General features: G+C 57.8%; 12 protein-coding genes across 12 annotated transcripts; 6 read left to right on the top strand and 6 right to left on the bottom strand.

The window, feature by feature from the left end:
- Window positions 1-18: 18 nt before the first annotated feature.
- On the top strand, window positions 19-1,578 carry L226DRAFT_471368 (uncharacterized protein; the record flags this gene model as incomplete). The annotated part of the gene is made up of 7 exons (XM_067676377.1): window positions 19-346; window positions 457-562; window positions 637-694; window positions 772-881; window positions 976-1,115; window positions 1,176-1,305; window positions 1,416-1,578. The coding sequence occupies 7 exons, from the start codon at window positions 19-21 to the stop codon at window positions 1,576-1,578; spliced, it is 1,035 nt and encodes a 344-aa protein (XP_067530308.1).
- Window positions 1,579-3,498: 1,920 nt separating this feature from the next.
- Window positions 3,499-5,218, top strand: L226DRAFT_471371 (uncharacterized protein; the record flags this gene model as incomplete). Its single annotated transcript, XM_067676378.1, has 7 exons — window positions 3,499-3,802; window positions 3,867-3,972; window positions 4,034-4,091; window positions 4,145-4,254; window positions 4,327-4,466; window positions 4,525-4,623; window positions 4,716-5,218. 7 exons carry the CDS (start codon window positions 3,499-3,501, stop codon window positions 5,216-5,218), a joined length of 1,320 nt encoding a protein of 439 aa, XP_067530307.1.
- A 657-nt stretch (window positions 5,219-5,875) lies between these two features.
- Window positions 5,876-6,541, top strand: L226DRAFT_442891 (uncharacterized protein; the record flags this gene model as incomplete). The annotated part of the gene is made up of 2 exons (XM_067674836.1): window positions 5,876-6,120; window positions 6,184-6,541. Coding segments are annotated over 2 exons (603 nt in total), but the record flags the coding sequence as incomplete, so codon positions are not given.
- Window positions 6,542-7,679: 1,138 nt separating this feature from the next.
- Window positions 7,680-9,628, bottom strand: L226DRAFT_539559 (uncharacterized protein). Its single transcript, XM_067681696.1, has 3 exons — window positions 9,263-9,628; window positions 9,075-9,206; window positions 7,680-9,012 (listed from the first exon to the last, which is right to left on the bottom strand). Exons 1-3 carry the CDS (start codon window positions 9,578-9,580, stop codon window positions 7,840-7,842), a joined length of 1,623 nt encoding a protein of 540 aa, XP_067530305.1. The 5' UTR covers window positions 9,581-9,628; the 3' UTR covers window positions 7,680-7,839.
- Window positions 9,629-10,493: 865 nt separating this feature from the next.
- On the bottom strand, window positions 10,494-11,467 carry L226DRAFT_471377 (inorganic phosphate transporter; the record flags this gene model as incomplete). The annotated part of the gene is made up of 6 exons (XM_067676379.1): window positions 10,494-10,707; window positions 10,851-10,975; window positions 11,035-11,051; window positions 11,121-11,157; window positions 11,227-11,336; window positions 11,419-11,467. 6 exons carry the CDS (start codon window positions 11,465-11,467, stop codon window positions 10,494-10,496), a joined length of 552 nt encoding a protein of 183 aa, XP_067530304.1.
- Window positions 11,468-12,062: 595 nt separating this feature from the next.
- Window positions 12,063-12,499, bottom strand: L226DRAFT_539557 (uncharacterized protein; the record flags this gene model as incomplete). The annotated part of the gene is made up of 2 exons (XM_067681695.1): window positions 12,063-12,387; window positions 12,452-12,499. Coding segments are annotated over 2 exons (368 nt in total), but the record flags the coding sequence as incomplete, so codon positions are not given.
- A 283-nt stretch (window positions 12,500-12,782) lies between these two features.
- On the bottom strand, window positions 12,783-14,231 carry L226DRAFT_493884 (uncharacterized protein). The gene is made up of 3 exons (XM_067677466.1): window positions 14,092-14,231; window positions 13,672-14,037; window positions 12,783-13,611 (listed from the first exon to the last, which is right to left on the bottom strand). Exons 2-3 carry the CDS (start codon window positions 13,968-13,970, stop codon window positions 12,912-12,914), a joined length of 999 nt encoding a protein of 332 aa, XP_067530302.1. The 5' UTR covers window positions 13,971-14,037; window positions 14,092-14,231; the 3' UTR covers window positions 12,783-12,911.
- A 1,688-nt stretch (window positions 14,232-15,919) lies between these two features.
- On the top strand, window positions 15,920-17,490 carry L226DRAFT_471340 (uncharacterized protein; the record flags this gene model as incomplete). The annotated part of the gene is made up of 7 exons (XM_067676374.1): window positions 15,920-16,259; window positions 16,329-16,434; window positions 16,496-16,553; window positions 16,609-16,718; window positions 16,783-16,922; window positions 16,981-17,132; window positions 17,212-17,490. 7 exons carry the CDS (start codon window positions 15,920-15,922, stop codon window positions 17,488-17,490), a joined length of 1,185 nt encoding a protein of 394 aa, XP_067530301.1.
- A 162-nt stretch (window positions 17,491-17,652) lies between these two features.
- L226DRAFT_616655 (uncharacterized protein) lies at window positions 17,653-19,228 on the bottom strand. Its single transcript, XM_067686941.1, has 4 exons — window positions 19,083-19,228; window positions 18,785-19,031; window positions 18,014-18,730; window positions 17,653-17,933 (listed from the first exon to the last, which is right to left on the bottom strand). The coding sequence occupies exons 1-3, from the start codon at window positions 19,087-19,089 to the stop codon at window positions 18,049-18,051; spliced, it is 936 nt and encodes a 311-aa protein (XP_067530300.1). The 5' UTR covers window positions 19,090-19,228; the 3' UTR covers window positions 17,653-17,933; window positions 18,014-18,048.
- A 239-nt stretch (window positions 19,229-19,467) lies between these two features.
- Window positions 19,468-20,152, bottom strand: L226DRAFT_471308 (cytidine deaminase; the record flags this gene model as incomplete). The annotated part of the gene is made up of 5 exons (XM_067676370.1): window positions 19,468-19,681; window positions 19,731-19,771; window positions 19,825-19,868; window positions 19,920-20,027; window positions 20,086-20,152. The coding sequence occupies 5 exons, from the start codon at window positions 20,150-20,152 to the stop codon at window positions 19,468-19,470; spliced, it is 474 nt and encodes a 157-aa protein (XP_067530299.1).
- Window positions 20,153-20,523: 371 nt separating this feature from the next.
- On the top strand, window positions 20,524-21,227 carry L226DRAFT_548042 (uncharacterized protein; the record flags this gene model as incomplete). Its single annotated transcript, XM_067682556.1, has 3 exons — window positions 20,524-20,755; window positions 20,899-21,122; window positions 21,177-21,227. 3 exons carry the CDS (start codon window positions 20,524-20,526, stop codon window positions 21,225-21,227), a joined length of 507 nt encoding a protein of 168 aa, XP_067530298.1.
- A 1,416-nt stretch (window positions 21,228-22,643) lies between these two features.
- On the top strand, window positions 22,644-24,911 carry L226DRAFT_555071 (acyl-CoA dehydrogenase NM domain-like protein; the record flags this gene model as incomplete). The annotated part of the gene is given in 11 exon segments (XM_067683038.1): window positions 22,644-22,670; window positions 22,757-22,833; window positions 22,894-22,949; window positions 23,022-23,245; window positions 23,326-23,365; window positions 23,455-23,486; window positions 23,545-23,679; window positions 23,742-23,982; window positions 24,002-24,200; window positions 24,296-24,410; window positions 24,475-24,911. The coding sequence occupies 11 exon segments, from the start codon at window positions 22,644-22,646 to the stop codon at window positions 24,856-24,858; spliced, it is 1,530 nt and encodes a 509-aa protein (XP_067530297.1). The 3' UTR covers window positions 24,859-24,911.
- Window positions 24,912-27,935: the final 3,024 nt, after the last annotated feature.

The following is a 27,935-nucleotide window of genomic DNA, read 5'->3' as shown; positions in this document are numbered from 1 at the left end:
ACCGCTCAGTAGTGTATTATGATCGACGCGGACGACCTCCACAGCGCCTCTCTCTCCTACTCGTCGCCGATCACACAAAGGCATCAATACCCGCCCACATACGCAGCCGCGACCGACACACAGGAAGACGAGACTGCCCCTCCCCCGCCCTTCAGCGAGCTCACTCTGCCAGAGGACGACGGCAACGTGAACAAAGATGCAGATGCCGCCGTCTCCGTGCGCGAGATTATGCGCACCCCGAGCCCTACTCCAACAGAGGCACGGGTCCTTTCAGAGAAGACGCGGACGTTCGACTGGAAGAGGCTACGGCAGCTGCTACATTGGCGGCGGTTCACGACCAAGCGCGGTGCATGTGAGTATTGGGTCCCTCTACCTGCTACCCGTAGTACCCACCTCTCTGTGGTGTGGGCGGAGACTAGTACTGAATACGAACTGGGCTGACATTGAAATCGGCAGTGACACTAATCGCGGGCGTCTCTATCATCGCGTTCACCATCGTCTTCCTGGTATACCAATCCAGAATCGAGGATGCCCTGCTACCGTTCTCCGACTGGCTGCGGGAGTGAGTGCTCATATCGGCTGTGGCATGTATGCGTGCGGCTTATGGAGATGCGTTCTACGCCCTGCTCATGATAGCACGCCTGGTGCCTGGGTCATCCCGATCGCCGTGATGTTCGTCATTTCCTTCCCTCCGGTGAGTATCAGCTCTAGTAGCTCTGGCAGTTTTCGTGAGGTACAATGCAGTACTGACCAGTCCACGTCTTCGTACAGCTCTTCGGCCACGAGCTTGTCGGCTTCTTGTGCGGAGACGTCTGGGGTGTATGGCTCGGCTTCGCCATCTTTGCGGCAGGCACCGTCCTCGGCGAGCTGGGGAACTTCTAGTGCGTCATTCCTTCCTCCCTCGATCAATATCCCCTAGCAGTCTGGGGACCCTGACCAAACCGTGTCTCGCTGTCGCTCGGCATACGTGTTCAGTGCGTTCAAGTGGTTCTGCGGAGCGCGCGGGAGGAAGCTGGAGGAGAAGCAGCTAAAGTACGGGCTCTACGCGCAGGTCGTGCGCGAGGGCGGACTCAAGGTCCCCGTCATCATGCGCTTCAGCCTTATTCCCAGCCACTGTGAGTTGTTCTTGTGCTTTGGACGGGTCGTATCATGATGCTCATCTGGATCTGGGGCAGTCACGACGGCGATCTTCTCAACCTGTGGGATGAACGTGTTCATCTTCCTCGCCTCGGCGATCCTCTCCCTCCCGAAGCAGCTCGCGGTCGTGTACATTGGCGTGTCGCAGAACAACAGCGGGACTCGTGAGTAGCACTTTCCTCCCCCTCTAGCAGCCCCTGCGGGCAGTATCGTATCGTCACGAAGACCGTGACGCACATGCTAACTTTTGGGCATGCGTGTCGGACAGCGAACCAGAGCAGCGCTAAGGGCATCAAGGCCGGGGTCATCATCGGTACCTTGATAGTCACCATCTTCGCGATGCGGTACATCAACAAAAAGGTCGACGAGGTCAAGCATCGCGTCGTGTATGCGCGGCGCAAGGCAAGGTACGTCCTCCTCTTCCCCTTCCATCGAGTTTAGTGCTCACTATACCTTCTTTCATATCCGTTCGCTGGTCCGGACCGCTGCATCACAACAGACAAGCAAAGGCTCTCGCAGCAGCATCCACAGACGACCCCGACGCGCCTCAGTCCGAGTCCGAGTTTCCACCCATGGAGTCTACCGCCGCTGCCGCCGCTCTCAGCAGCGGCACGACGCTCGAAGGGGCCACATCGCCCGCAAAACGGCACTTCCCTCGCCCCCACCTCCACGCCCCGTCCCCATTGCAACCCCCACGCACCGTTGACACAAGCGGCCCCGCCCATCCGACGAGGGTACGCACGGCTCTTGGGGTTCGCGGGGTGGACGTGGATCTGGAGATGGGCGTGCAGAGAGGACGGAGTCTTGATACGGCTCGCCGCGCTGCGCCCTGACCTCCTGGCTAAGGCTGGCTTTAGTGGTGGAGCGACGGAGCCACGTTCGCCGCCAGACATGCAGCGTATAGGGATGTGGATGGGGACGCATCCGGTTGCGTAATGGTGCGCCTGCTGGCGGGCGCGGCACGGGCAACGGTGGTGGTCCCGGCGGTCCTGGTCAAGCTTGGTCTGAGTCGTAGCCCCATACCTCAGACTGGCCTGGGTGTCGGTCGCGGCACTGGGGACTCGGGAGACCGGAGTGGAGGAACGAGGGACAAGGGAATGGACGCGGAGTCGCGACGATGGACATGGACATGTATTATAAGTAGTATTTGAGCTGGATAGACTCCGCGGATTGGACGACTGTCCGGTTGATTTTGAGTCACACGAGATACGTACGCAAGTCTCAAGAGCATGAACGTTCCCGGGCCTGTGCGGAGCAGCTTCCATCACTGAATACTGACAGACCAGGGAGGGTGTTGTTGTCACGCGCCTGCCAGTGAGGCAAGTAGAGTACATACCCGGACGCTCGGCAATTCCCGGCGTGGTGATGAGAGGGAAGATGTCTCGCACCGCTTGCACAAGTACTCCGCGGTCGGCTCCCCTACTTTCGCTTTACTTTGCCATTGCTTGCCCTCTTCAGCAGCTCAAGCAGTGACTTAATGCTAGGACTATTGCTTATTTTACCCTTGGGGTATGCTCGACTCGGTCGGACTGCTAGTGTGTCGCCAGCAGCTTGGAAACACGACGACTGCCGATCCGGAGGCTCAAAGTTCGAGATTTGTGCGATATTAGAAGACACCGAGGTCGGATCTACATGGGCGGCTTCCTCATACCGTCCAAACGCTCTCAAACGCTGCGGACGTGATAGATTTTCAGTGCATTGATGGGAGAAACTTTGGTGCGCTGCCCAGTGCCAGCCTTGCCAGAACCGGGTCCGAAGGACTTTCATGCTGACTCCATCTTGATAGGCGTAGAGCTCGGGAATGTTGTTGCATCGCTGGCGACTCGCAACTCGCATATGTGCGCTCGTCATTGGAGTACTCCTTAAGTGGCGGTTCGAAGACGAGATCTGCGTCCAGCGATAGAATTGGATCGCTACCACAGACGCCTGCAGTCTCCGTGACAAATCGGTCTACTTACTACCCACAACATACCCGGATACCCTCGCAGTAGCTGCTCGCAGGCTTATACGCGTCCGGCGCCCGCCGGCAGCCATCGCCACTGATCAAGTTTTAAGTTGGGGCAGTGCCACTAGTTTGCTCGTGCACTGATCACTCATAACGCTGCAAAAGCGAGGTGATGGGTGCGCGGAGCGTGTGGCTGTTCACGTCGTCGACACGCAGCCAGTGCCTCGCCCGGCCCTCCGCTCTACACACCCGAACGCTGACTGCGTCGTCGCGCCCCCGATGCCACGGGTCCCATCTGTATCTTAGCGATGTGGGGTCGATAGATATAAGCAATGGATCCGCGTCGACACCTCGCAGTCCCCTCATTGCTCTCCTCCTAAGCCCGTCTCTCCTTCTCCCTCTCATCTCCTTCGACTATGGCCAGTCAGTTCTACGCGCCCCGACCGGTTCCCGCCGTCCACTTCTACCCGCCTCCTCAGGCTGAAGGCGCGCCGCCACAACCCCAAGATCCTCCTATCTTTCGACCCATGAGTGTCTCGCCCAACCCTTCGTTCGATGAGACGTACAAGAAAGAAGAACGGATAGGTGTGGACTATCGGGGGGTCGCACGCACACCTAGCCCGACGCCCTCGGAGGCGGAGGCGCTATCAGGCAAGACGCGCAGCGTGAACCTCAAGAAGTACTTGAATCGAGAGTACCTCAAGAACCCGCGAAATCTCTGTGAGTTCGCTCGTCGTTTTACGATGTCGTACTATTGGGGTGGTGTGGCTCATGCATCCTTCAGTTACCTTGATCGTGACCCTCATAATCATTGGCGCCCTCATCGCATTTATCGCACTGCAGCAAAAGATCCTCAATGCACTCAGTCCAGCGTCGGATTGGCTGCGGGAGTGAGTACCCATCCTTGTTTCATGCTAGATCGTCGCTGACGCGTGTCACCTCGTCCCACAGAACGCCCGGTGCCTGGGCCATTCCCATTGCGATCATGATCATCTTGTCGTTCCCTCCAGTACGTCTCTCGCTTCACAACTTCATGCCCTACATCCTGACGCTTGCCATCAGCTCTTCGGACATGAACTTGTCGCCCTCTTCTGCGGAGACGTGTGGGGCGTCTGGATTGGTTTCGGTATCGTCAGCGCGGGCACAATCCTCGGCGAGCTCGCCACTTACTAGTCAGTCGCCTCGCGTCTTCCATCCGCCTCATACCGCTAACCATACCCCCCCGTTCCGCTCCTTTGACACAGTGTGTTCCGGTACTGCTGTAGAGGCCGGGCCGAGAAAGCGGAGTCGAAGAACCTCAGATATGCTTTCATCTCTGAAGTCATCCGGGAGGGCGGCCTCGTCATGGCCATCATGGTGCGATACAGTGCCGTCCCTGGTCACGGTAAGTCCTGCAACATCCGCATCCGCCCTGACTGTGACTGACGGACTTGTGTGTATAGTGACGACGGCGATCTTCGCTACCGCGGGCATGAGCGTGTGGACCTTCCTCATCGCCGCCTTTCTCGCACTCCCCAAGCAACTCGCAGCTGTCTACCTCGGTGTCGCAGAGAACAGCGGCGCTCCCGCAGATGAGAACGGAAGTGCGTACCGTCTACTTTGTCTCTATCTGCTCGCTCCCTTGACACTTTAGCTGATCCCTTCGTTCGCGCAACCACAGACAAGAGCCCGACAAAGACGACGAAGACGATCAAGATCATCGTCATCACCCTCACCATTCTCATCACCATCGCCGCCATGCGCTTCGTGAACAGCAAGATCGACGGGGTCAAGCACCGCGTCATCTACGCCCGCCGCAAGGCGCGCCAGGCGAAGCTCGGCGGGGCAGAACTCGGTGCGGGAAACTCCTCCTCGAACTGGTCCTCGTTCCCGCAGGATGACGCGGAAGCGCAGCCGACGACCCCGTTTATCCCTGTCGCGCAGCGCGACTCGATGGACGTCGTGCAGCCTGAGACGGGCTCCCCGCGCGCGCAACCCGCGGTGCCCGCGGCGGCGTCGAGAGGGTACGGGCAGAGATATGATGACCCGTATGGCGGGGAGGGCGTTGACCTCGCTGCGATGTGGTCTCCTGCGCTAGGTGCGCCTTCCAGAACGTTTTCGCCAGGGATAGGGCTAGGACAGCCCCGCCGTACTTGATCTTGCTTTCATCTTCTCTTGTACGATTCTGATGGACCCGGGTTTGGACCTTGTACGAGTACAGTACGGACTATACTTATGACAGGCTATTGAGACATACATACGACGTCTGCAGGACCGATGTGACCGAATCGGGCAGGACGTGACCACGCAAAGGCGAGGTGAGTATATAAGTATACGTCGTATCAATGCCAGTGGTACTACTTAGCTTAAGTGGGATGCCTCGTCCAGGTCAGAGTCATGGCGAGTCACGGTCGCGGTCTGGCACTACGGGAGTTGCCGAGACACTATAGGTACTTCATGCCACCGCGACCAGGCTGCGCTCTCCCACATACCCACCCATACGCGTGCAAGTATAACCCTCTGTGATTTACGCGGGTAACTCGACGGTGGAGGGACTATAGAGGCATCGTCATCATTCATCAGCGACTCAATCTTCCCTGGAAAGAACTCAAGCCTTCAACTTGGCCCGCCGCCAACGGTTAGTATGATCCACTTGGGTGATATCGTCAGTAGGATGACCTAGATCCGGGAAGATTAGTCTCCAATCATCCGAGCTGAAGTCTCTCCTGCCCAGCCGCATCGTCCAGCTCTCTCTCTGCGTCTATGACGGCCACATCGGCCTCTACACCGGCCCTGATCGACGGGGTGCAGCCGGACCCGGATCTGTGGTTCGACGACGGAAACGTCGTTTTTATCGCCCAGCAAACGGGATTCCGCGTCCACCGCGGCGCGCTCTCCAGACACTCCGAGACGTTCCGCAATATGTTCAGCGTCCCGCAGCCAGCCAACTGCGAGTCGCAGGCGTCGTTCGAGGAGATGGACGGTTGTCCTGTCGTCCGCGTCACAGACACTTCCTATGACTTCAAACACCTGCTTCGTGCGGTGTACGATGGCGCGAGGTATGTGAGCCTGAACACTTCCCTCACAATGAAAATTCTGACTCCTTGTGTGACTCGGAGCAGCGTGTTCCCAGGAGTCGGACCTATGGAGTTTGACGTGCTTGGGTCCCTCGTTCGGATGGGCCACAAATACCAGGTCGACACGATCCTCGAAGAAGCTCTCCGCCCACTGGAGACGATCTTCACGAAGGACTTCGAGGCCTGGAACCAGCACGAAGGAAAGAGCACTGCGCTCGTCAGTCTCCGTCCCGAACACGCCATCGAAGCTGTCAATCTCGCCCAGTTGACCGGACAAACGGCGATGTTGCCCAGCGCCTTCTACATGTGCGGCCTGCTGCAGGTCGATACGATCGTCAACGGGGTCACCCGCGCAGACGGCACACTCGAGCGACTCAGCACGCACGACCTGAAGCGATGCATCACGGGGCAGATGGAGCTTATCAAACACGATGCGTACAATGTGGCCAATTTGTTTCAAGATGCTCTGGATGATCCAACCCCAGAGGACTGCGCGTGTGTCCCTGAGACGCGGCGTGCGTATATGCTGTCGAAACAGGTGGGGTTGTCATCTGAACTCGCCGAGTCCCTTGACCCCCTCCCAATCCATCGTGGCTACCTTGGGACTCTCATCGAGGACATCCGGGTCAAACGCGAGCTGTGTGAACCCTGCGCGAATGCATTGACAGGGCTGCTCACTTACTTAAGGTTAGATTTGTGGTTACAACTCCCTCGCTTCTTCAGACTGCCGGAATCAGGCTGCGAGGTGGGATGATGTCCGGTAATACTTGGTTCATAGTTCGAAACACTGTCTCAGCCTGTAGGGACCCCTCGCATAGTATGTTGTCGGTGTTTTTTTCTGCTCGTAATGACTGGGATAAGGCTACAAGATCCACGAGATGAGCCTCCGGATACCAACTCGAAGGTACTTAGGTGCTCATAGTACGAGTCTAATCTAATCCCACAAATAGGTACTGTCCCACGCGGAAGCAGCAGCACGTGTCGGGTAGTCCTTCCATCGCAAGCCGCGCGACACGGGTTGGAAGTTGTACCTTGCCTCGAACCATTGAAGTGAGTCAACCCCATATATCCAATCCTACGACTCTCGAACTCATCGGTCGGTCTATCTCAGGTCTCTCATCAACGTGCACAGTCACTCAACGGTCCTGAACATGCCCGGGGATGTTACGGTTGCCCTCCTACCACCGACCAGCGAACTCTCCCGGGATTCCGATCTGTGGTTCCCGGATGGCAACATCGTCGTGATCGCGGAGGGAGCATGTTTTCGCGTCCACCAAGGCGTCCTCGCGCGCCACTCCGTCGTATTCAAGGACATGTTCGGCGTCCCGCAGCCCGCGGCCCACCCCACCACATACACGCATGTTTCGAAGGTTACCAGAACATTACAAATCGTACACGATCCGACCCAGACCAAATGAAACCAAACGTGATCATCTCCAATAATCAACGCCCCTCTCACAACCCCTCCGTGAACTTACTCTCAGCTGCGACACCGTTCGCAACTACATCGGGCTCGGCCCCATCCTCGGCAGCGGGCACATGCGGCGCACGTCCCTCAGGAGCCTTCTCCTGCTGCCGCTTGCTCGGCCGCCTGGCCACGTCCGCCCCGCCATCCGCGTTCCCCGCAGCGCCAGCACCCGCAGCACCCGCATCCGCACCAGAGGGCTTCTTATCGACCTGCCCGAGCACCCGATCCGTCAGTTACGGCGCACTCTCCACGACAGAACGCCGGCGGCCTCGTACCGGGTACCCATTCGCCCCATACTCCGCGTCCCTCGCCGCCGTGCCGTGGCCCGAGTACTCGGGCGGGCCCGCGGCATCGTCCTCGTCGGCCATGTCCCGCGCCTCGACGTACACCGCGTCGTCCTCCTCGTCCTGCTGCTGCTCCTCCTCGACGCTCGAGCCCTCGTCCTCCGTCTCCTCGACGCCCTCGTCGTCGCTCGTGTACCCCGCCGCACGCACGGCCGCCGCGACGGGCCCGGAGCGCTCCATCTGCTCGCTCGCGACGAGGTACCGCGCGCAGAGCATCCGGATGTCGTTCCACCACTCCATCATGTCGTCGTGCGAGCGCGCGCGGAACGCCCACGCCCTCCCACTGCCGTTCCCGCGCCGCAGCGAGTCCCGGATGCTCTTGAACGAGCCCGAGTGCGTCGTGCCCGTGCCGTCCTTGCGCTCCTCGATGTGGAACTTGTGGCTCTTGGCGCTCGGGGCCGACGGCGGGCCGAGCGTGCACATTGGGAGGAAGAGACTGAAGAGGGGCTTATCTGCGAGCGCGGGGTCCGAGGATGCATACTCATGAAGGAAGCCGGCAGGTGTGAGGACGTAGTACGATTCGCGGTATGTACGAGTGTACCGCTTCTTGCGCTCCATCATGCCCGTGTGGACAGGGATAACGCTCGGGTCGTCCTTGCTAGGGTAGTTGATCACTTGAGGGTCGCGAAGAGGAGTCTCGGGATCCACTAGGTGGTCTTCACGCGCCGCAAAGGCGATCCACTCCCGGTCAGGAGGAAGGGCAGACATGTCGCGGTGAAGGTTGTTCCAGATGTCACCGACGCTAGTGTCCATGCGAGTGCGCCATTCGTTGAACGTCGCCCACGCAGACTGCAGCGCCTGAATGAGAGACGCCTCGAACATGGCGGAAGAAGCCTGTGTCAGAAGCAGAGATTTCTGCAGGGCATTCTCGGTATGGACTTGCTTCACGAGCTGTCGCGCAACGGCTTGGTTCGCGACATATGGATCCGTCCTCGCAGTGACACCCAGGGGAGTGTTCTTGAGGATGGAGACGTTCGTGCCAAGGTCGCCGATAACCTTCGAAGACAGCTCCCGCTCTTTGGCAACAGCTGTCGCAAGCTTGCCCGTATCGTTCTGAATATTCTACCGGTGCAGGACCACGGTTATGTTTTCTGAGGGACTCGGAGGTGGGACAAGAAACTCACCTTGATGTGCGCCTTAATCTCGGTTCTGAGCTTCTGAAGGTGTTGTACGATAGAACCGTCGACGGTGCGGCCGAGGTTGGCATGTTGGTCAGCAATAGCGCGCGTCTTGTCTCGAATGCCATAAAACACGTCCTACACAACGACGCATATGTACACCTTGCGCAGCGTGAAGAGGCGACACGACACACCTGCAGGCCTCCCTCGCCCAAAAACTGGTTGCCCGACCGGAACGGCACCTGGATGACACCCGCAAGCTTGGTCATCTCGCGCGCGACGTTGTTCTCGATGTCGGCAATGACTTCAAAGTACGCGATGAGCTGCTTCACGATCGCCTTCCACGCGGTGAACCGCTCGATGAGGATGTCGGAGGGGCGCAGGTCGTGAGGGGCGATGTTCTTCTTGATGAGCGACTGGCTGCGCGACACCGACGAGCCGTGCTTGCTCGCTCTGCTCCCCGGGCGCGACGTGGAGGTCGCCCTCGAGATGGAGATTGTTTCGTTGTTCATGGCGGTGAGGGAGATGTGGGGGGAAGCGGGGGGTAGGGGGGAAATGGAGTGGGGTTGCTGGTGGGTTATATGCGCCGGCGGAGGCAGCGCATCTGGCGCCCACGAGGCCCTGACGTCACGAGCCATCCTCATATAGTAGCCTTACTGAACGCCAAGGGTCGTCGGCCAATCTAATGCAGCAAGGTACTATGTATTCGTGATAGATAGGGTACAGGAACACAATTAAGAGTTTCGCGCATATCGTAGAGTAACAGCCATCGAAAGCACTAGGTAGCTTAGATCGACATTTCTTGCAAAGCTTTCTGCTCCCCTGCCTTTCACGCAGGCGGCAGCAAGATCCTCCCATAGACCAGAATCCACGTATATATTACCAAACGCCCCTCCAGTGCCACGCTTGATGCACGCGGAAGAGGAGAGCGAGCGGTATGGACTTGGACCCCACACGCTTGCGATCACGGCGGTGAGCCATAGTAGCGACCACATACATGCACGGACACGGACCACTGTGCTTGACAGACCAACGTCAGCCGGCAAGGCACAATCATGGCCAGCTCCTTCCCCATGTCGAGTACATTTGTGTGCATGGGCTGTAGTGAGAAGATCGCGCTGGACATGTCCGCGGGAACCAGAGAAGTCCCAGTATGCTGCATCACCCGGACGCTGAACTCGAGCAGCGTAACAGTGCGCATATAGAAGGAGCCTTGAGCCGTCCTCAAAGCGACATGGACATCGGACATCCACTCTCGAGATGCCTCCGAGTCTCAAAGCGCACAATGACGACGCCGACGAAGACAATCCCGATTAAACAAAGGAATATTTTTGCGCACCAGATAAGACACACAATGTATAACGCACACACACATCCTCTACCGTACACGGCACACAGCACACGGCACAGCTCGAACGCCGAGACCTACTCCTCCTTCTTGCCGACGCGCTTCTCCGCCTCGTCGATCGCGGCCTTGTCCGTCTGCGGGTCGGACGCGGCGCCGAACATGCCGCCGGCCTTGAAGGGACGCTTGAGGTCGCCCTCGGCGGCCTGGCCGATGAGGTGGATCCGAACGGGCTTCGCGTCGTAGAGCGTCTTGAGGCCCATGAGTGCCTGGATGAAGAGCGGTTGCGTGTACCTGCAGGGTGGAAGGGTGACGGCGTAAGGACGTGGTCGTGGGCGAAGGGATATACAAGAGGAGGGAGAGCGGAGGTGGGGAGGTGGGGAAGTGGGGCGATGCGGAGATTCGGGAGGGAAGAGATAAGACAGGACGGGACGTACTTGAGGTATAGGTGCATGAATGCCATCATCGCACAGCCAAAGTAGACGGCGCGCATGAGCTTGGACGTCTCCGCGAGGTCGTAATCACGGACAGTGGTCGTTATGAGCTTGCTGTTGTCCTTGTCCTGCAGGCGCGCCTCGTCAGCATGTTCTTGACCAGAGCAGGACTGCGCACACGACGTACCATCGGGTTGGGCTCGACTGCACGTCATCAAGCGCGCACCACTCAGTCCTCTTTCCTTCCACGTAAGACAAAGTCAATGCACGCACCATACTTGAGCACCGTCTGGTCGTTCTTCTTCTTGATCTGCATACGGTCGCGTGAGCTTCGATTTTCTCTTGGCGGCGAACGTGCGACGAGATATGAGAGACGCACCTGCAGGCCGACATAGTAGTACACCGCAAGTACAGTGACCTGTGTCGCGACATACGCAATGCGCACGTACGTCAACACGTCCGGGTCGTCAAACGGCACCCTCTTCGCCACTGCACGGTCGCGGAGAAAGCACGGAGGTTCACTCGTCAGCACTCGCGCGGAAATCCGGGGAAGCCAGCGAAGCGGACTGACGTTGCATGGCTCCGAGGGAGATGAGGAGGTTCGTCACCGCGGGGTTCATGGCCATCTCACAGATTCAAAACAAGAAACGAAGTAGAAAAGGACGAAGGCCGAAGACGGGGATACCTGGGGGGGAGGAGGAGGGAGAGGGAGAGGGAGAGGTTGCGCAAGCTGCTGGCTGGAAAAACGGGTTAGACGTGTCGCTTCCTTATTGAGAAGCTATATCATCCACCAGTCACGTGACTCTTCGGCAAAAGCCATTCCCGCGATAAGGCCGTACTGTACACGACCTCGTCTCCCATCTCTTCTCCATGTCATTCGCTGCAGTAATCACCATACTGGAATCACCACCAGTTGGCCTGTACTACTAGCTTGGCCTGTACTACTAGCTTCGCGCAAGTATGGCGCCGATATGTAGCATGCATTGCGAGGAACATTGGACAGGGTCTCCAATCTCGTACGATGTGAGTACTCGCACTCTCCGCCTCGGAAACGAGCCCACAGCTGGTGTCGACTCTCAGTGGTGGCCAGTCGGCTGCCTATCACTGTCTCACACAGTTGGAAGATAAGTGAGATGCCACGACATGATCGTCAAGTGAATATAGTACAAATGCGAGAGGTGATGTCCTTCGAATGTCGTTCGTTGTGTCTCTTTAAGCCCTCACATCGCCCCAACGTCGCTATCGTTCCCCGCCGCCCCACTGCTCTCGTACTTCTGGCCCCGTCTGTCCGCGTACGCACTCGCCAGCCGCTCGTCCGTCCAATCCGGGTTGAGCGCGTCAAAGTCACGGCGCGCCTCGTGCGCGAACTGCTCGCGTGTACGCTGGTCTGCACCCTGCTTCGCGTCCTGCACCGAGCTGCGCAGGGACCCGCCGTCGACGGACTGGTCGACAAGACCGTTGTTGGAGAATTGGGTGTTGGCGTGCCGCTGGTTCTGGGGTGAGAAGACGTTCGCGGAGCCGTAGCCACCCTCAGACGTCGCTGCAGGAGTTGGTGAGCATAGTATCGCTGAACCTTGGGTGGGAAGGCGTGAATGAAGACGCACTGTCGTCTTGCGTGGGGTAGTTCCCAGTCACGTAGTCGTTGCTCATCTCTGCGAGAGTGTGGTTAATCAGTAGGAGGAAGTTGAGAGGTCGAGACATCTTCGCTTACTGTCGTTGCTGGACATGGTGCGTGCAAGTAAAGCGGGTCGGAATCGAAGTGCGTTCTGCAATAAGTTGCTTATATGCGAGCTCCTGATGACGTCGTGCGCCACCCCGCCGTCATCGCGCGCCAGACGGGTGAAGCAAGCTAACTAGTAGTGGTGCGTATACAAACTCGCCTCACATTTGACTGGTAACACGTCACTCCCAGTGAAATTTCACCAGAAAAGATTAGCCTCGGAACCGGAGGCTTGTCGCGGTCCGACTTGTAACGGTACCCCAGCCACTATGGGCAGGAAGAAACCGACAGCATACTATGCACAAAAGACAGTGTTTAAACTACAGACCAAGTATCACCGAACATCATCCCTCGACCCAGCCTGATTCCGCTAGTCTGAAGCAGCCAGGGAGCAGTTCCCACAAGTCCCGTCTCCACGCAGTGAGGTGCGCTCTCAATGCCATCCCGCAGGGCTCACACAACCCGTTCACCTCAAGTTCAACGATGACTCCCAAAAGGTAGTCAGGATCGATTGGGTAGGAATCCAGAAGGTCGGGGAATTCGGGTGTCATTTCGGCATGTCTCGACTGCATCAAGACACTTCGCACATCCTGGGAGGGACACGTGCAGTCCTCGGGCGCACCAGCTTGAAAGAACTTGGCCATAATCTCCGCATCGTGTTTGATGAGGACCATCTTCCCCATGATGCATCGCTGCAGGTCGTGCGTGCTGAGTCGCTCGGCCGTGCCGTCTGCGCGGGTGACGCCGTTCATGATTGTATCGACTTCCAACAGCCCGCACATGTAGAAGGCACTGGGCAACATCGCCGTCCGTCCGGTAAGCTGGGCGAGATTGACGGCTTCGATAGCATGTTTAGGATGGAGACTGACGAGTGTAGCGCTTCTGCCTTGGTGTAGGTCCCAGGGGTCGAAGTCGTTCGTGAAGATTGTCTCCAGTGGGCGGAGAGCTTCTTTGAGGATCGTGTCGACCTGGTATTTGTGACCCATCCGAACGAGGGACCCAAGCACGTCAAACTCCATAGGTTCGACTCCTGGGAACACGTTGCTCCGAGTCACACAAGGAGTCAGAATTTTCATTGTGAGGGAAGTGTCCAGGCTCACGTACCTCGCCCCATCGTACACCGCACGAAGCAGGTGTTTGAAGTCGTAGGAAGTGTCTGTGACGCGGACGACAGGACAACCGTCCATCTCCTCGAACAACGCCTGCGACTCGCAGTTGGCCGGCTGCGGGACGCTGAACATATCGCGGAACATCTCCGAGTGTCTGGAGAGCGGGCCGCGGTGGACGCGGAATCCTGTTTGCTGGGCGATAACCACGACGTTCCCGTCGTCGAACCAGAGATCCGGGACCGGCTGCACCCCGTTGAGAGCCCGTGCAGGCCCGGGGGCCGACGTGGCCATCATAGACGCAGATAAAACTGAATGATACGGCTTGAGATCGTGGTTTTGAATATGCCACAAAGTAATGTTCCTGGTACCCAGGTCAATTTACTGCAATCATAACACGAAATGGGATCATAGTTACCGTCGCCCGTCCGCTTGCAGGCCCTCTTTTTATCCAGGCAGTACTTTGGTGCAGAATAGCGACGACGCCTCTAGAGTCTCTACACCGAGTTTCGTGCAGATCACAGAAGGGTACAGTATGATAATGGAGGATACGTGGCAAGCATATGGTGGCTGGCAGGAAGAACTTTAAATTGAAGTTCCTCGGCAACTCCCGGAGTAGTATCTGGCGCTAAGCAGCGACCTGCTTGCACTCGAGTCTCGACCCATCACATCGACGAAAAAAATTCCTCCTCTCCAGCGCAAATAAGGGTGGACGCTCTGAGCAGACACAGTCAAGCACACATTGTGATGTGTGCGGGTGAACTGCTTCGTCAGTACACTGCTCAAATCTGCACTTCGCCGCAGCCCGTTACGTCGTCAGCTACGGATGCGACTTTTGGTAGGTTATGATGCTTGCCTACTGTAGACCCCTTGATGAAGATCACTACAGCCGTCTAGGGTTAGACTTTGACTCACAGCTCTCGTCACCGAGGCTACAGTGCACTCGAAGATGGACGCCTTTGAAGCAATATCCGTCGGAAGCTTAGACGCCTCATCTTCCTGCCAAATTTCGAGTACGTTGAAGATGAAGATTGACCGCTCAAAGTACTGGTACAACCGCGCAGGGACGCGTCATACGCGTTTGAGTAGAGACAAGGTCGACTGATGTTCACTGGGATCCCCGCCTCGAGCGCCATACACGACGAGACCGCCTGCGCCTCTAGTTCAGCTCCCGGGATCGAACGTGAGTCGCTGACGTGTAGGTTCTGTCAACCACTCCACCGCCCATTGTGATATGCGATGACCCGCCAGCCTTTCATAGCATAGATACTCCAAACATCGGGCTCACGCGGGCTATTTCAAACTGTGTCAGCGTCGAAAACATGGCCCGGGTACTATACGAAGAGGCCTCCTAGTACCCGTACATCCCAGATCTTCTGCGGTAAATATCATTGTGGTACCGCTGCTGTTTGATCCCTGTGTGGCTGGGCTCAAGATCGCATCTTAGTCCACAATAGGCTTCAGTATACAGCTAGCATATGCAGAGAAGTCTGGCGATCTAGACATCGGTGAACACCTATTATATCCCTCAATTGTTAGCAAGTTCGACTGACCGTATGCCGCGGCCTCACCGGGAGTGCATACATTGGAGTTTGGAAGTCGTCCGAGCGACGAGCGTTGCGCTCACTGCGGACATTGACACCTGAAGAGAATAGTGTTTGATGCGCTGCATGCTGTCAACCTGGAACGGTGCGCATGGTTTTTGTCCGGATGCTAATCCTTTCTCTCATAGCTGGAACAGGTTGTGATGCTAATGCCAGACCGGGATGTCCGTAGGTCACCAATCCGGTCGCTTCTTGACTTCGGGCAAAGACCTATAGCTGCCGCAATCGTCTCGCACTACGCTCGACCGTCACCGGTGTCGCACAAAGATGAGGGAGGGGAAACATGCGGTTGATACAGACTGAAGTGTCCGGGACCTATAGTGCACGGAGCGACGAAGGAAAGGTTGCACAGGCCCAGTCTATCACGACAGGAGCGGACCCGGGGCCGCAATGCCACCGACACCTGCGGTTATGGTGCGCTGGGCATCAATCACGTCTACGACTGCGAGGAGACGTCCATGTAGTACGTGTGGCTGTCTACGTTGTCGAAACGTGCGTCTCTCTCCCCCGACGTCCTGTATTCAATCAAACATCGGCACAACATGAGCACAGTATATATAGGCCTTGGCGGGGCACGGTACCTCTCCATCCACACATCGCTTGAGCTCTGCCTCCGGACGCAAATTTCGCTCGCTTGTTGACATGGCTGCTCGGTACGTGGCCGTTCATCGTCTTTCTTGTCTCTGCTCACTGTACTCCACTAGCGGACCAAATCAGTATCACGCTCCTCAACCGACGTTTTCCGTTCATGCCTACCCTCCTCCTGGAGGGACCCCACCTCCTCTACTACGTCCTAACCAAACCTCAACAAAAGCCTCATCGCTGTATAAGGACGAACGAGTGGACGTCGCCTATCGTGCTACGGTGACGCGCACACCTAGTCCGACTCCCTCAGAAGCGGAGGCACTGTCAGGCAAGACACGTACCTGCAACCTCAAGAAGTACTTCAACCCACAATTCTACAAGAGCCCGAGGAACCTATGTCAGTATTCTTCAAGCAGTCATGCCAAGTCTCTACTCGTGTCGCTCACTGGGCTCCCTTTTTTCACAGTTTACTTGGTTGTCACGCTGGTCGTCATCGGGGGACTCATCGCCTTTGTGGTGCTTGAGCAGCAGATCCTCGATGCACTGAGTCCCGCTGCGCGTTGGCTGCGAGAGTAAGTGCTATCTCCCCTCGCACATTCACCTCCGAGGCCTGACTTGCTCGAAAACTTGAAGGACACCCGGTGCCTGGCTTATACCTATCGCCATCATGGTCGTTATGTCGTTCCCTCCAGTACGTATTCTCTCGCTACGTATACTATTTTCTGTCTTCTTATCATGTCAATTAGCTCTTCGGTCACGAGTTCGTTGCTCTCTTCTGTGGCGACGTCTGGGGCCTCTGGATTGGCTTCGCGATTGTGGCTGCCGGTACGATCGTTGGCGAGCTTGCCACTTTTTTGTCAGTTCTGAGTTGGGCTGCTACATGCGATCGCTACCGCTGACCAACCATCATTCATGCACAGCACGTTTCGCTATTGCTGCCGCGGACGCAACGAGAAGAGCGAAAAGTCAAGCCTCCAGTACGCTCTCCTGGCGGAAGTGATCCGTCAGGGCGGCCTGAAGCTGACTATCATGGTGCGGTACAGCGCGATCCCTGCGCATAGTACGTCTAGACTTGTCCTACGTTCTTTATCACCGGCTGAAGTCCTTCCATCGAACAGTGATGACGGCCATCTTCGCGTCTGTGGGTATGACTCTACGGACGTTCCTCATTGCAGCCTTCGTGGCACTCCCGAAGCAGTTCGCAAGTGTGTACTTCGGCGTTGCGGAGAATAGCGGTGCCCCTACCGACGAGAACGGAAGTGCGTGCTGTGTCCCAACTTTCCGTAACCCACTTGACTGATACCTTCGTCCCGGGTTCTGCAGCCAAGAGCCCGTCTAAAACCACAAAGATCATCAAGATCATGGTCCTCACCGCAAATGTCGTCATCACTTTGATCGCGATGCGCTACGTCAACTCCAAGATCGACGGGGTGAAGCAGCAGGTCATCTACGCCCGCCGAAAAGCACGCCAGACCAAGGTTCCCGGTATCAGCGGTGACGCCTCGTCCAGCTGGGTATCCTTCTCTCAGGAGGATGATGCTGAGGCACAAGTGAAAACACCGTTTATGGTGCCGTCATCGCGCGACTCGATGGGCCCTACACCTCGAGGTCGCCCATCCCACCTCTGAGTAGTCCCTCAGTTATCCACCGGTTGTTCAGTTGCCTTCCGGGACCTCAACGTCATCTTCCTGCTCGTCTGTGGATGTAGATGCCACTCAACTTCGACCCAGAATTACATACATCTATATAAGAGAGCGCCGATAAATTATTCTAGTTGTAACCTCTGCTTCCCTCGCAATGTAAAAACCTTGGCACGATGTTGGGGCGGGGATATTATCACTTGACGACCGTATGCTCAAATCAGGGTTGCGGGGGTATGTTACACGTCAAGCGAGCCCCAGCATGGGATGATAAAGTCGAAGCGCATCCGAGGGACTACCTATCCATGGCTCCATGTACGATTGGGGAGGCCTACATTCCACAGTACACTCAGGACTCCGAAGAGGTGTACTCGATGTTCCATAGCATAATGAATCCACATCGGAGGAGTTCGGAACGACATGCAAGTTCCCTGGTACATATTATTATCATCGCGAATCCGGTGAGAACGAATGAGAACGACAAAGTTATGAAGACGATGCGTCCGCGTACCTGCAGTAAGGCTCCGTATAAGACAGGCATGGGCATCAGACTTGAAGTTTCATCATTCGCGGCAGCTTGCCCCACAACGAACGGCGCAAATCCTTCTCCCGTACGCGCAGCTCCCGTGCACACTCCACGCATACCAGCTTCGATTTCTCCCAACTGCCTATCTTCTTACGCAAGTGCGTCCCCAGGGGATCCCCGTGCAGATTGTCCCTGTCATGCCGACGCACTTGCTCGGCGAGCGTGTCTCTGCAGATCTCCGACCCGAAGAGTCCGTTCGTCTCGCACTTCTGCCCCCGCCCCTTCCCACACAGCTGTGCGAACATGGCGTCGGACTCTTTGATGAAGGTCATCTTGAGCTCTATGCAGAGCACGCGGTCCGCGCGGCTGAGCCTCTCGGGGGTCCCGTCCGCGCGCACGTGCCCGCTGAGAAGGATTTCGGGGGAGAGCTGGGCGCAGAGGTAGAGAGCGGCGGGCAGCATGTCGTTCCAAGCGAGCTTCCGGAAGAGCTTGACCGCCTCTATGGCGTCCTCTAGGGACATATGAGTGCGATCTGTGCGCAGGCTCTCGTTCTTGTCCCACAGATCAAAGGACGACGGAAAGAGCTCGCTGAGGTGAGTCGTGACCTGATGGGCGATGGCGACCAAATTGTACTTGTTGGAGAGCCGTGCTGCAGCAGCGTGGTACTCGAACTCCACCACACCTTGCGTTCGTTGCCTATAGCTGCACGGGAGGGTATGAGGGTACGTATTCATATCAGGGCAATGATATACTCACTAGAAGCCCTCGTGGATGATGCGGAGTACGTGCCTCAGGTCGTGGGCCGAGTCGGTGACCCGTACCACCTTGCATCCCTCTGCTGCATATCCCGTTCCCACGGCATGCGTCACTTTGGCGAGCTGCAGGAAGTTGTCGGAGAACTTGTTGATTGTGCCCGTATAAGTGCGGAAGTGCGTCGACTCTGCGATGATGACGAGGTTGCCGTCGGGGTACCATACGTCGGGATCCTCTGGCGATGCCGATACTACAGCCAGTCAACACATGGTTCTCACTCGAAGTGGAACGCCGCGCTCACCAAACATTCTGATCACACGGAAATACTATGGGAAGAGTCTACTACCGAGTTGCGAGGTTGAGTCTGTCGCCGCGAGCCTTTGGAGGATGAAGCGAGGACTTGGAAGAATCGATATATACGCTCAATCGGGCCCTACCGCAGCAGCCTTGTGCAGAGTTCACGAATCTGTCGTCGAGCGTGAACCTTATATCATGTGCATAGTTGTGGACCCGGTGACCGCGCACGCAATAGATAACTTTGGACAAGGGACACAGACGGTCTGGGATCTGCAATTCTTCTGCCTTATCATACATTGTTCGAGAACGACCAGTATTGCCACTGGATTAGAGAAGCTCAGTATATGTCACCGTGTCCAACCGAACATACTCACCTCTGAATGAATCTCTCACTGAACCCTCGGACGGTCGAGATCTTCCGGCCCGAAGCCGTCCGGGAGCAGCGCGCCGATGCAGGTCTCCTTGACCCCGCCGTCCGCCACGCCGTCCGCGAGTTGCTTCTCGTAGTCAGCGGGAACGAGCAGGATCGGCATCGCCTGGGCGCAGAACTCGCGAATGACCTGACGGCACATGCCGCATGGAGAGATCGCGGACTCGACGTCGCTGAGGACAACGTCAATCGGCTGAGAACAGAGAGAAGATGGCCACGTACGTGACCACGGCGAGACCAGTGAAGGAGCGTTTTCCTTCGCTCTGTTGGAAACGAAGTCAGCGCAGACTCGTCCGGAAATCGATGTGCAGCCTACCACAGCCTTGACGAATGCCGTCCGTTCAGCGCAAATGGTTCCGCCTGAGTTCCTCGTCAGCTCGCAGATTCTGGTGGAGAGTCAAGTATCCTTACCATATGACGCATTCTCGATGTTTGCGCCTTTGACGATCTCTCCTGTCGTGGTGAGCAAGGCTGCGCCAACCCTGAAGTTAGAGTAGCGGCTGTAAGCGAACTCCTTTGCTGCGACAGGATCAGTCTGTGATCTAACCATGGATCGTGATGATGGTAGCATACTCACCTTCGAACGCCGCTTTGATCAAACGTTCTCTGTCCGTGAGTTCGATGCTGAAGGTGCTTGCAGACATCGCGGTAACTGATAAGTTAGGCAATGATATCAGAGCGTAGCACTTGAAGTGAATCGGCGCTCTTCCGCCCCTGATAAGGTAGGTCTCGTCGTCGGCCCTTCTTGCTGGCATCTTACCGTCATCTTTCTGCTGCTATACACGCATCGAATAGCACTATTCCGATTGCGCACAGAAACTGAGAAGATGTGGCATGTGGTATCCGGTGAGATGGCCCAGGTCAGTCGTTGGACTGGCGCGCAAGCCCGGTTCCGGAAAGAGCCGATGCGTGAGTAAAATGGGCGTCGGGAGGGCTCGTCACTGTCTCGGCCGACGCTCTCGTCAATCCCAACAGCGACCACCACCTTCTTCCCATCCTCCGCGCCCCCGAAGCCATGGTGCGCCCTCTCTCCGCCCGCCTGACGCAGGCCGTCCGCCCTCGCCGCCTCCCCCAGTCCCACTCTCGTTTGCACCAGCGTTTCGCGTCGTCGACACCCAGCGCAGAGGAGATCCAGAAAAAGGCCCAGGACGCCCTTGCCTCCGCTCAGAAGGGCTTTGGTCAGGCTGTTGAGACCGGGAAGAGGCTCCTTGGCCCCGTAGGAGAGAAGGCGGCTGCTTCGCTCGGAGGTGAGTACGCTCTCGTGTGCAACTCGCGTGTCGTGTCAATGCTGGACGCCGGCTCGCGTTGTCGCGAGCACCCAGGACTGGCACGAAGGATAGCACCACTCATTTTCTGAGCTGAGCTGAATGCGCGTTCTGGGACTCTGCAGCGTACCGCGAGCCCCTGGCGTACAACTTTGCCGTCTTCCGGGAGGTCCTCAAGCAGGTCTACGTTGCGGAGCGCCTCCAGCCTCCTTCGCTCTCCACCTTCCAGTCCGTCTACTCCTCCCTCTGGGCACGTGCACGGAACCCGCAGTACTGGCGCGAGCTCGCGCGCTCGGGCGACCTCACCAAGGTCGGCATCTACGCGCTCGAGGCGTACGGTATCTTCAAGGTGTGTCCCTCCTGCTCTCTAGGTTCGCTTGGCACAGCTGACGAAAGACGGTAGATTGGCGAGATCATTGGTCGCAGAAGTCTCATTGGGTACAACATCCAATAGATTCGTGCGTTTTACGCACACCTTTGGAACATGTAGATCGCCTTAATTGGACTATGTATCACGCCCCTGAAGTGCTGCTCGGGCCTCGCGTATATGCATCGTCGCTCTCATTAGAGTCGTTTCCGTCCTCATTTTCTCCGGACAAGTCACGCGTGTTTGGGCTTGGACGTGTTCTCAGTATCGTACGTTCCCACCTTCTGTCTCGCTGTGCCGCGCTGGAGGTGACGCTGAGCAGGCACGACGAAGTTGTAACGTCCTTGTCCGTCACCTTAGAAGCTGTGGCAAGTGAGGCGGCCCTCGCAGCATAGAATCCAGTGAGTATATTGCCTTCGTGCTTCACTCTCCTATGTGAAGTGGGCCGCGACTTTGTCCGCCCTCCTCAAGTATCCCTTCTACTCAGTTCCCTGGTCGACTGGTCCTTACTGAAGGCAAATTCCCTAGTCTATTCTCCGGGGACTTTGCGCTCGAGCCTGTTGGTCCTCGGCGCGCCCGAAACCAGTTCGCGACAAGGTGCGTTCTGGGTCGGCCACGGCGAAACTCGGCGATTTCATACATTCCGGTGTCACTAACCTTGCAACGCCTGCGACGTAACTGCTGCCATTGCTACTTATGTCTGCTGTTACATGTGGCACCGGACGCCGGACGCATGGACCCCAAGCGAATTTGACGAGGATCGGTTGTTCGCTATCCGGTATTCAAATTTTGAACTATCTTCACGTTCAGCGTTCACCATACGAGGTGCCGCGGCGAAACCTGCTTTCCTCCGCTGCCCGGGGCCCAGACATCTTGAGTGGGTTTCACTCGTACGACAACCCAATGATCAAATTGATACACACGTTCAAGGCCAATCTGGTAACGTGGATCACGATTCACGAGCGGCCCTAACCACCCTGCAATCCGTGGTACCCGCAGGGCATCCCCGGGATCGTCGTCGCAGAGTCGAACATCTCTCGCTCCACAAGACCTCTGGTACGTGCTGTAAGCGGAGCAAGCGGGCCATCGAACATTGGCCATCCGCGCGGCCTTGTGCAAATTGTCGCGTCGGCACTGTGCGCACAGGGGCCTCGCCTCTTTCGAAGCTCGTTCGTCGACCTCATTAGTCCTCGGGTCGTCTCAGAGCGGCCATCTACCCCCCTCTCGCCTGGCGCATTGAACTGGAAGAATGCAAACGTTACAGCGCCGGCGCCGGGGGTGTCCCTGTGCAGGGTGGGTTATGGGCGTACCGCCAGCAGAGCGCGGAGACGGATTCCATGGCCATCTCCTTTTGGACGCTGCGTTACAGCGTATAAGTAGGGATCTCTGGCCAGCCGTCGAAGGCCGTCGACCATTCCATATTCGCTCCGTCTCTTCAAGCTTCAAGTTCCGCGTCCACGTGCAGGGGATATTGAACGAGAACGAGAACACAGTTACACAGTGATGCGCGTCGAAGACGGATTCCAGCCGGTTGGTCCTGGCGCTTTAACTTATGCCTGCGCACTACATAGTATGATGACTTTCGGAGACTGATATATGAGACCTTGCCCACATAGAAACCATATATAGTTGAGCATCCCTACCTCGACGACCCTGTCCTTCCGAGCTTGCTGGAGAGGATCCTCCCCCAGGCGTATGTTCCACTTCACTTCCCGCTGATCCGAGAACTAGACTCACGCTGACCTTTTCACAGAGTAAACCATGAATTGAGCGAGGATCTGACGCGCCTCGGGCACGTCCTCGTCGAGGGTACGTCTGCGCGTGCCCTTGATCCCAGTTGCTGCTCATTCACGTCTGATGTGTCTGCCTCTACCTACATAGAGATACGCCCCCTCGCGCCGCTGGTCCACGCCGCGACCTTGACGCAGTACAACGAGTTCGGCCCGCGTGTCGACCGCCTGCACACCTCCAAGGGCTGGCGGCAGCTGAAGACGTTTGCCGTGCGAGAAGGGTATACCGCCATTGCGTTCGAGCGCAAGTATGGCGAGCACAGCCGGACGTTCCAGCTCGCGCGCGCGATGGTTATGATTGGCGACAGCCACGTGGTCAGTCTCCTTCTCCTCGCCGCACAGTATCGTTGGAACTCTTTTCACTGACAGCACGAGCTTGCTGCTTACCTACTTAGATTGTGTGTCCTATGGGTATGACCGACGGGGCGGCGCGCCGTAAGTCGCATACTCACACACCCATCCTCTAGTGAAGTGTCCTCTGACACCCTCGCCTCACGTCTACTAGTCATCGAGCTCTTCGGCAGACGCCATGAAAACCGAGATCCTCCCGCGCATCGTCAGCCGCGACCCGTCCACCGCGTTCCTCTCCGGACAATGGATGATCGATGACCGAGCGCCCCGGGGGGTCCGACGTCTCCCTCACCGAAACGACCGCGTCCCCCACCGCGCGCACCAGCACCGACCTCGGCCCGCCATACATCCTCGACGGCCTCAAATGGTTCTCGAGCGCCGCCGAGGGCAACATCGCTGTCGCCCTCGCGCGCGCACCGCCCGCGATCCCGGCTCGCGCTTCTTCGTCCCGCTCCGCAAGGCGCCCTCATCTTATCCGTACCCCACCCCGCTCTCCAACGGGGTCCGCATGCACCGCCTCAAGAACAAAGTCGGCACGCACGGGGTCCCCACCGCCGAGCTCGAGCTGCGCGGCACCCGCGCGTGGCTGCTCGGCCCGCCGGGCGAGGGCGTGAAGTGCATCGCGCAGATGCTCAACATCACGCGCGTGCACTCGGCTGTGCACTCTGTCGGGTCGCTGCAGCGCGCGCGGGTACGCGGGGGTGCGCGCCATCGCGGTAGGCGGCGGGTCGACCATGCTGCACGCGCTGGCGCACCTGACGTTCGGGGCGGCCGTGCTGCTCGGGAAGAGCGAGTGCGGGGCGGCGGGTGTCGGGGAGGAGGCGCGGTTGAGGATGCTGACGCCGGCGGTGAAGGCGTATGCGGCGGAGCGGGCGACGGGCGGGATGGAGCGGGCGATGGGCGCGCTGGGGGGCCTGGGGTATATGGAGGAGACGCCGCGGGCATTGGGCGGTGCGTGGCTTGCGTTCGTACATCAGAAGGAAGGAGGCCCAGTGCTCACTTCTTGTTGTTCAGGCTCATCCGGGATGCTTCGGTCGAGAAGATTTGGGAGGGCACGATCAACATCTGTGGGCTGGACCTCGTCCGAGCGGTCACGAAGGATCCACAGGCGGTTGCGCACTACATGTCGGTGAGTAGCTCTAGCCTCTCCTCTGATACCAAGACAAATCGGCTGACGATAGCACACACGACAGTGGGCACGAGCCGTGCTCGCGAGCGTACCGTCCCAGCTCAGACAGGACTCGCAGCGCGCATCCGACATGCTCTCCCGCGCACTCGACAAGCTCCCGGGGTACTTCGCCGAGGGCGCGGCGAACCCGCTCCTCCCGTGTGTCGTGCTCAACTACTTCGCCATCGTCTCGTGCGCGCTGTACCTCCTCGAGCACGCCAGCTGGTCGCACACGAGCTGCAAGCCGACGCGCGCGGTCGACGCCGAGGCGTTCCGTCGGTGGGTCGAGGGCGGGGACTTGGCGAAGGCGGAGGGAGAGGTCGAATTCGCGCGGGCGGACTTCAGGGCGCGGGCTGAGATGAATTTCAGGCTGGCGTTTGGAGCGAGCGAGGTCTCTGCTAAATTGTGACAGTTCGCCGTTCTCTTCTTGACCATACATCGTATTTACTACTATCCTCTTCCTTCGGTGTGATATGGGTGATGCAGCGCCGCAACGCCCTCCCGGTCCATGGCCCTGTCGACATCATGGTTCCATGGACTTGTGGTGGGGTCGTGAATGTCAATGAAGGCAGTCAGATGAAAGGAGTGGAGATTGTCTCAGTTGCGTCTCTCTACGACTAGTAACTACCGCGACTCAGGAGAATAAGAACCATCGATTATTATGCTGACGAACTGTCTGCTACCTATCTATGAGCATTGAACTATGAGTTAATGCAGGGCACGCACTCTGGAGTCGGAATGATGTCTATGCTACGCCACAACCGAGATTCAATATCCAGACGCTGGCAGAACTAGTACTGCTGACAGTACAGAATGTGATTGTCTCGATATGCGGCGTTCGCCTGCGCTACTTCATAGTTTACGGTCCATCAATCCACTAGTACTTTACTCCAGCGCACCCACCACTCCAGGCCCGTGCCGGAGACACACACGTCGTCGTCGCTGCCGGAGAATGTTACGCGAGCTCGACCTCCATCGACCAGCCATCCGAGTCGCCGACCCGCGAACCGTGGCACCGTGCACAAATCTGCAGGCCCGGGAGACGGTCTCCAGTCTCCAGTCTCCAGACAGAGCACGGGAGATCGGCTCCTGACAAGTTGCAGATGAGAGATGATGCGTCAAACAAACAACGGACAACGAACAGCAGACACTCACCGCAACACCGGCACACGGTGCCTGGCCTGGGCGTTAGATGCATGGCGTTCCAGAATCCAGAGCCTAGATCTCCGACGTGGTTTGTGCGTGTCCGAGTCCCCCCCAACGCTGTCTACTGTCCCGGAGGATACTTGAGTCGGGGCGAGGAGCGTTACTCTACGGTCGACCGTATGGCTTGAACCCCGGGCTGGCCGCTGCCACTGGTAATAGCCTGACCGTGGGACGGGATTTCGAGCTCGGGCTTACCGGAAGGGCGGCGACCACCAGTGTCAGCAGCAGCGAGAGGATCTGCGGATGCGTACGGTAACGTCTTGGCGGGTGTCACATACTCGATACTCGCGTACATGATGAGATGGACCGGTGTGACGTCGTTGCGCCCACGCACACTGATAGGAGTCGGACGGCGACTTATCTGCAGATCCGGACCCATGCGACCGTCCGAGAGCGCGACACATGGGAGGGTGTCGACGTGTGGAAGCGCGTAGCGGGGGCGTCGAGAGATCCACATGGGGTATAGCTCCCGGGGAGTATTGGGGTATGTTCTCGAGGGCCCCGGGAAGGGAGCTCAGCGAACGTTCGCCGTATCTAGGGGGGTAGTGAATGGTCAACATCAACATCAACCGACGCCCGGGCCAAACGGTTGCATACCTATGTATTGAGGGGGCCTGCTACCCCGCACGTACCCCGCACGTTCTTTCGTGATCGGCGTTCTCCGTGCTCGTGCTGGGTTGACAATCCATGGTCCAATCGCAATCCGGCAGCCTTCGTTCGTCACCGTGTAGCCCGCTGTTACGTTTGTCCCCGGTCTCTCACCACCGCGGACGTGTTACGGTAACCTTCCACATCCAGCTCAAGAGTCGTGGGGTCACCGGTGATACAGCAATAGAAGCGTGCGGAAACCGCACGATACTGACATACTGCCATCCCCGTGACCCCAGGTAACAACTCATGCAGCGCAGATGACCACACAGTGCATCTGCGCAGCCAATCGCCTCCGCTACGATTGACCAAACCGAAAGAAAGGACATTCATTTGCATTAGTCTCGAGCGAACGAGCTTATCGAAACCTACTCACCTGCCGTCTATGTCGACCTCCGACTCCCGAGCTCGCGCCAAGCTCCGAGTCACGTAACACGTTGCGCAGACTGCACGAGGCTTGCATGCATCGCGACGCCATCGACGTCACATACGTATGTACAGTACGTCCTCCGTCACCGGTCACCGCGCGAGGCCTCAAGTTGTGCATGCAGCGGCGCTCACGGTGGAGCGGACAAACAGGTGGCGCCGTCGAATCACACACGCACAAACGGGTGGAGCGGCCAACGTGATTGGCCAACGAGGCCCTCCAGCTGCCAGTGATCCGCGCCGCGCGGTGTCCGGAAGCATGGTCGTGGCTGCAAGTAGCAAGACATGCTTCCGTACATGTCGCAAGGCGTCCGAGTCCGTGTCGCGTGGATGCTCATATGGCCTGGCGCGTGGTGCGAGGTGGTCGTCGTCGACGTCGGTCGGTGGCTTGGAGTGGAGCCAGAGAAGCGAGACGGAAGCGCTGCGATTCGCGAAGGCCCAAAGCCGGGGAAAGTACTTCAAGTTGGTGTCACGGCGTCCGTGAGGATCTCCTCAGGAAGGCGGGACGGCTGCAGTGGGCGACGAATGGCACCGTTAATAGGGCACCAGCGATCACAGGCTCCGAGGGGGTGGACGCGGATATGAGCATGCACATGTCCCGCACTGCGAAGAAGCCACTGGAAGGCTATTGCAGGGCCGCCGATGTGCTGAGCTGAGTATGTACTATTCAGGCGTGACGGAGGGTAGTCGTCGAGTAAGCGTACCTGGCAGGTTACCGGTCATCTGTCATTCATTAATATCAGCGAACCACTATAGCGGACGAACCTTGCGCTTTAACGTGAACCACCACTTCCCAGCGACGGCCATCCAGCTTTCGGTGACGTCGACATGCCGTCAGATCAGGCTCCGAGTCAGCGGACGATCTCACAAACGAGGAAGGCGAGGAAGGAGAAGAGCAGCAATATTAGCTCTTTGAGCCAACGTCAGGCGCGCTGGACATATTGAAGCTTACGCTCAACTTACGCCAGTGAGCAACAGCTCCCGGTTGGCACCGATGACGACACCACAGCGTAGTAGTACCGTCGCCGCGCTGCCAACGCGCCTGCCGTGCAGAAGAGCGGCGTTTTCGTCAATCAGGCCCCTCGTCCGAGTCGTAGTAGACAAGCCTGCGGAGCCTCTCTACTCCAACGGCCCGGGCGAGCCAAGATGAAGGGGAAAAAGAGTATCTGGGACAGACGACTGTGACGACCACTAGCAGCCAGAAAG

The sequence above is a fragment of the Lentinus tigrinus genome (genome assembly GCF_003813185.1).
Source record: "Lentinus tigrinus ALCF2SS1-7 unplaced genomic scaffold L226scaffold_44, whole genome shotgun sequence".
In the NCBI taxonomy this organism is placed as follows: Eukaryota; Fungi; Basidiomycota; class Agaricomycetes; order Polyporales; family Polyporaceae; genus Lentinus; species Lentinus tigrinus.
The sequence above is the reverse complement of the archived record's forward strand: the minus strand, read 5'-3'. Positions and strand labels throughout refer to the sequence as shown.

Coding starts and splice junctions, on each gene's coding strand:
- L226DRAFT_539559 (XM_067681696.1), bottom strand. CDS start 9,580: ATGAACAACGAAACAATCTCCATCTCGAGGGCGACCTCCACGTCGCGC. Junction 9,207..9,262: donor TGGGCGAGGGAGGCCTGCAG/GTGTGTCGTGTC, acceptor GTCGTTGTGTAG/GACGTGTTTTATGGCATTCG. Junction 9,013..9,074: donor AGATTAAGGCGCACATCAAG/GTGAGTTTCTTG, acceptor CTGCACCGGTAG/AATATTCAGAACGATACGGG.
- L226DRAFT_616655 (XM_067686941.1), bottom strand. Junction 18,731..18,784: donor ATCATCCACGAGGGCTTCTA/GTGAGTATATCA, acceptor CCTCCCGTGCAG/CTATAGGCAACGAACGCAAG.
- L226DRAFT_493884 (XM_067677466.1), bottom strand. CDS start 13,970: ATGATGGCCACGTCGGCCCCCGGGCCTGCACGGGCTCTCAACGGGGTG. Junction 13,612..13,671: donor GCGGTGTACGATGGGGCGAG/GTACGTGAGCCT, acceptor TGTGACTCGGAG/CAACGTGTTCCCAGGAGTCG.